At 43.5% G+C, this 6068-nt stretch overlaps 1 protein-coding gene across 4 annotated transcripts; it reads right to left on the bottom strand.

Annotated features, from left to right (window-relative positions):
* Window positions 1–277: 277 nt before the first annotated feature.
* On the bottom strand, window positions 278–3617 carry LOC103652997 (putative FBD-associated F-box protein At1g78730). 4 transcript variants are annotated; one of them, XM_008679978.4, is made up of 5 exons: window positions 3428–3617; window positions 2067–3330; window positions 1049–1210; window positions 759–948; window positions 278–554 (listed from the first exon to the last, which is right to left on the bottom strand). In XM_008679978.4, the coding sequence occupies exons 2-5, from the start codon at window positions 3303–3305 to the stop codon at window positions 496–498; spliced, it is 1650 nt and encodes a 549-aa protein (XP_008678200.1). In that variant the 5' UTR covers window positions 3306–3330; window positions 3428–3617; the 3' UTR covers window positions 278–495. The 4 variants fall into 4 exon arrangements, with proteins under 4 accessions (XP_008678200.1, XP_008678201.1, XP_008678202.1 ...); XM_008679979.3 differs by having other exon boundaries at window positions 2067–3322; window positions 3428–3596; XM_008679980.4 differs by lacking the exon at window positions 759–948.
* Window positions 3618–6068: the final 2451 nt, after the last annotated feature.

Raw genomic sequence — 6068 nt, 5'->3', positions numbered from 1 at the left:
AAAAAAACTTATTGCCAATATCCAATGTGGCTAATGAATGGAACCCATAAGGATGTCTCCACTCCACACTATCACTATAAATTTCCCTCCTATCTAACACTAAAATATTTGTAGGTCTGTCGTGCTTAGAGATTAGAGAATATGTTGAACATAGATGCCCCTAGCCCCTACACAGTAGAAACTCGAAACTGAACCACAGACCGTAAACCACGATGTGTTAAAAGACAACAGGCTAACGAATAACCCACGCTACTAAACCACGATTTACTAACCAAGGTGCTCGAATCTGAACTTTGTTCTTCAAACGATATCAGCTGACAAGACAACTTAATAGAGATGTGCGAGACAATCATGCATTCTATCGCCACATGCCCTGCAAGTTCTCTGCATAAATGATGTTCCAATCATCAACTAGAGCTGAAACAGGTCTACAAGGTACTGAAAAAGAGTACATATTTGTCACATCGCACATTTCTGTTTTTAATAGGAATCGGATCAAGATCTACGCAGTTCATCGATGGCAATACCCCTCTCCTCCTTCAAGATACGAAGATCTGCACAAAACAACAGAAAATTAGTGAATGCAAAGATTTACATGAACAGAAAAAAGGAAAAAGTTCAGGATAGGATAACAAAACATGAGAAACCAGAAAAAGAAATCCTATTGCAACAGAAACTGCAGTGATGTGTGTCGTATGACAAAAGAGTGAAAACAACAATAGTGCACAAACCAAAACGTATGGACACAAGGCACTCACAGAAACTCCCACTCCGACGGACATAAATCTTCTCGAGCGGCAAGCCATTAGACCTAAACAACTGCGCCAACATATGGACTCTTGAATCGTCCTTGGTGCATCTGATCTTCACCATACTAAGATGTTTGCAAGCAAATGATCCCCCCTTTGGTTCTATACCTCTTACCAATGCCTTCTTGATGTCACGGTTCTTTTGTGAAGGACAAACAAAAAAAAATCAACTTCCTTAATCATCTGCTAATTTTGAGTCGGCATTGAGAAACACCAATCAAAGATGTACATGTACGTACCATTTCAAGCTGAAGATAAAGCTTCTCCAGACTAGGTGAATGCTGAAGCAAGACAAGTAATATGTCGAAGTCAGCAACCGTACTGATACACCATTCTCCCAGGGCCAAAGTCTTCAGGTTGCTAAAAGTTGGACAATTTAACGATTCTCTCCTCATAATGACCTTCATATTTAAACATGAGTGAGTTGTTTACAGCACACTATAACAACTATGAATAATAATAACCCAACTGGAAAGCCATAAGACTCTTCAGATAAGAATTACCATCCACCATTTTTTTGCTAAAAAAAAGCTACATTTGCAAAGTGTACTTTTTCCCTGGTGAATGACACTACATGCTGAAATTGTCCTGAAACAGGTGAGTTTATAGGATATACTGAAAGAAAATTTATATAGCAAAATAAACACCAAATTCGATTCAAAAGAGATAATATTCCCATCATATATAACATGCTTAGTTTTATTTCACAGTTAGCTAATTGACTTAATTTGAATACAGAGGTACTTATAAGTGCTCTATCAACCTGAACGATTAACTCTATTTTTTTTTATTGTAGGATGAGGGCCAAGAACCGAAGACAGTGAAAAGTAATTACTTTACAGTATTCTGGTAAAAAGTATGTAAAGCAAACATGCAGTACAATAGCATAAATAAAAATTTAAAAATAGACAACTCACATTGAACTGATAAAACACATCCCTATGAGAAAATCATAAATTCTGATTAAGGGATTGATGTGTTAACTTGCAACAATTTGAGAGGGTTAGAATTTGGAAGCATCTGATGTTTGGTTCACTAACTTTTTCAGTGTTTGAATTCAATTAATAGTGTAAAAAGCTGGATCCACCACTAAAATCAGCAATGATTTGGAAAAGAAAATGTTGAATGATTACTAAGACACCCTCAAATCCAGAATGTATTCAGCAGAACAAGAGACACTGTGTAACAAACACACTGGACAAAAGAATTAAGGAATTACAAAAAATGTTAAACAGCAATATAATAGAATGTAACTACCTCTCCAGAATGACCTAACAGCTCTAGATGTCGAGCATTTGAAAGGCAATGAAGAACATTTTGGCCACCAAAATTTTTATAATCATTAATGATATGTTTTGCACTGCAACCATGATCTTTACTGCCCCTAGTGTGATCAAGTTCATTATCACGGGTTCCAAACTGGTTATCTCCATAGTCATTTGCAATCTCACTGTACTCATAGGTTTCACTATCACTATTGATATCACTTCCATAATCATAATTGTCCTTGATATCATCAAAATGCTCATCATAAAAATCATCTAAGAATTCAGAATCATCACTGAGGATTTCATCACTGTCATCAGAATCAGGAACATATTTAGCAGGGGCAAATGTACTGTTGTTGTCATCATCATCATCACTTGTTTGAGGATATTCATCATCATCGTATTGGTACTTTTTAAAGTCACGGCTCAGTAAAGAGTCATCAAGCATCACACTACCTGTTACCAGCACCCCAAAGTTCTTGAACACAGGGACCCAAGTATCTGGTGCGATGCACTGCACAAACACAAGGTTTGGAGCATTAACAAAGAAGTTCTTTGCAAAAGTGCACTTGACCATGGTCAACCTCTTCAGAGAGACAGATGTAATCTCGCGGCACTCTACCAAACAGTCCTTGAGCTCTAGTTCCTCCAAAGAAGGGCACCGAGACGAGAGCTGTCTGGTGAAGCTATCAAGCACTAAAGTATAGGCCAGTTTCAAGATTTTGAGGTGGTGAGAGACCAAGTCTATAGAATCAAGCTCCGCAGACAAATTGGGATGACCAGTTAGCTGAATAGCGCAAGCATTCAGTCTGATTGCATGGCGGATCCACATCTTAACATCAGAATTGTCGAAATCCTCGTCGTAATCAGTTGGTGACCGCAGCCTGAGAGTGTTTATCGGCGCAAGGGCCTCCCTAGCAAGCAGCAGCCGGTACACGAACTTGGAAAAGTCCTGGGGCGGTTCGCTATACCTCCCCACACGGATGTCCACACAGGGCGCAGAGGCCCAGAGGTCGCGCCACCGCCGCGAGAGCACGCACGTGCGTACCGCGTCCCACGCCTTCATGAACGACATGACGTGGTGGAGGAGCACGTCGGGCAGCGCGCTGAGGCGGTCAGCGGCGGGCTCGAGTTCGAGTCCCCCACCTCCTACCGAGTGCCCGCGTGATGACGATGCTTCCCCGGTCCAGTTAACCGGCACCCACGGCTTCGTGACCTTCGTAGGCATCTCGTCGAACAGGTAGACTGCACGCCTGGGATGGACGAGATCACCGTGCACAAATCAGATCAGAGCTCCGCGGCGGATTTTTGCAGGGACTGTCGAGAGGACAGAACGGAGGGAAGACTTACGCGAAGATCAGCTGAGACGGCGGCGAATTCTTGATCTTTCACAGAAGACGGAGGCGGCGTGTGGTGGTAAGGGCAGTGCCGCCGATCATTGAGAACCCTGAAGCCTGAAGGAATGAGGATTGAGCTATTGAGACAACGACAGGCTCGAAAGGGGAGGAGACACGAGATTGGGGGTTTGCTGTGATTTTTTAATGGAAAAATCTATTTACCGCTCTCAACTATAAAAAGCAGTTTTTTCTATCACTTAACTATAAAACTAACTTCTTCCTTATCTTATAAAACTAGATACTTCAGTCCTATGGCTATTTTTGTTGATGATTTTTTGTTTCGGCTGAAAATCTTTGAAAAAACAAAAAAACGATTGTTATAGTTCATATAAATAGATCTACACAGTATATGATGGCAACGACTGCTATGCAATCAGTTCTTCTGTGCAAGCGTGCAAGCAAATCATCTGATCCATTAGATTACGATCCAACCACAGATACAACCATAGTTTGTTAGAGGTTTTTTTATAAAGATTATTGAGTTGATGGTGGAAGGGTTTAAGTGTTAAATGTGACTTACGGTTGAATCACGATCTAATGGATTGAATGGTTTGCTTGCACAGAAGGACTGTTTGCATAGCAGTCGTTGCCATATACGATATGTATAGATTTTTTCTATATTTTTTAGTAAAATTAATTCATAGCTGTAATTTTTGTGGTTCAGTTATGGTGAACTCTTTACGATAGGATGACCAATGTATATTTGAGTTATAGTAAATGTTTTATATTTCTTGGATCATGTATGAGTAAATTTAATTATAGAAGTTTTTATATTTCGGGCAAGAGATGATTGACTTGGGCACGGGTTCTTTCTTCCTCTGTCTCCACACTCTTAAGATTGTGTTTGTCTCATCTTCTTCATGCAGCCAAGTGATTTCGATGGGACATAGGAAAGACTTCGGGATGTCTTTCTGTCAGCGCGGGATCCTGATCCTCTCATCACACATCTTCGGGAGAGCTTGGCCGCTACCCATACGATGCTTGAGGCCACACGACGGCGAGGTGGCCAGTCTCCGCGCTCGTCTAGTGGAGGTGGACCGCCGTATTGCGAGTAAATGTCGCCTTTTACTTTCGTGAAGACCCCTCTTCGGTAGTCCTTAACTCTTTTCCTTTTTTGCTTACACCATTTCCAGAACTAGAGTTGGAGGTCGTGGGCCTTCAATAGGTTGCGGACGAGGTGGTCGCCTTCGTCCGGACCTAGGGTGCCGATCGAGGAGAGTGCCTTCTCGATGTCACCAACTAGGTGCGCCTGGCCGTCCGTTGTGGCGCCCGTCGTGGTGCCGCTGGGGTTCTGACCTTCGTGTAGTTTTGGTCGGGCTACGAGCTCGGTACTGGAGGCCTGTCGGAGGACACGACCGCCGGCGCCCTAGAGGACTTTGAGAATGACTTCAGCGTAGCTGGCGAAGTCGTGGTTAACATCCTTCTGTTGGAAGATGTGATCAATGGATCTCCCTAGTTAGGGTGTAGCCATGGTCTGCCATAGTCGTGAGATGGCCTAGGCGCGTCTGACTTGCACTTTTGTAATATTGTCACATTTATTTCTAGACTAGTGGTGAAGTGGCCTTTCTCCCTTTTTTCTTGTTCTTGATGCCTTGATAGTGTTTAGTGTGAAGAAGTAGGTTTCTGTGCATGCCGTTTGGGACTTCGTTTGCGTCTTGGTCGCACATCAGGTAGCTCTGGAAGTGACTCACGAGCCCCGAAAGTTGGTATTGCAAAATTTTGACCAATCCTGATGCTAGGCCAATCGTTCTTAGTCTCTACTAGTTGCGCGTATTCAGGGGAGATCAGGAGTACTTCATCAAGGGTAGCGGGGTCCGGTCACGTTGATGCTCGAACATGTTTCCGTCTATGGCTTGTTATATCATTATTCGTAGCACGGAGCCAACTCCAGGTTTTCTCCTTGCGATAATGGGTCTGTCTTAGGAAGCACATCGTCCCTTCCTACGCATTTTGTTCGCCGGAAGCAGAAGTACGAGTAATGTGCCCCTATTTTTGTGAAGCGAGCCCCCGAGTCCCCCATTCACTATAGAGATCCATCTGGGGATGCGTCTCATCTTTTTAATACTCATTCCTGCGCATTTCGTTCGCCGAAAAAGAAAGGGTGAGCCGTACCATGCTTCCCTCGATGGTCGAGATCATGGCACTCAGTGAGCTCCAAACGGGTGATCTGAGTGAGGCCTCGGCTCCTTTCACAGGATCCAAACGCGGGGTCCGCTGGTGACGGTCCTCATACTCCTAGGTTCTGACTCATAGTTGTCGGTCCCGTTCGATGGTTCATTGTCTCTTTTCGCGATAAACTATGAGTCAGAAATTCCCTGGGACTCGAACACGATTTAGAAGTGCCCTTGTCACTCGTGCGCTAGGGTACTGGGCGCTATAGTGCCCACTTCATAATCACACATTGCTCTAGAGTTTCCGGAGCAGTCACGAACTCTTAACGGGTCGACCTTTGAACTCCAATTTTATATAGGATTGGTCGGGTCGCCTCGCGATCATGGGCCGGCGAGGGTCCACTAGTCCTTTTCTGGCATGTGAGAGATAGTATCGAGTATTGAAAAGATGGGCTAAGTCATCTTACCCGGTCTCGTCTTGGC

Source organism: Zea mays, chromosome 4 (assembly GCF_902167145.1).
Source record: "Zea mays cultivar B73 chromosome 4, Zm-B73-REFERENCE-NAM-5.0, whole genome shotgun sequence".
In the NCBI taxonomy this organism is placed as follows: domain Eukaryota; kingdom Viridiplantae; phylum Streptophyta; class Magnoliopsida; order Poales; family Poaceae; genus Zea; species Zea mays.
This window is presented reverse-complemented; position numbering and strand designations above follow the sequence as displayed.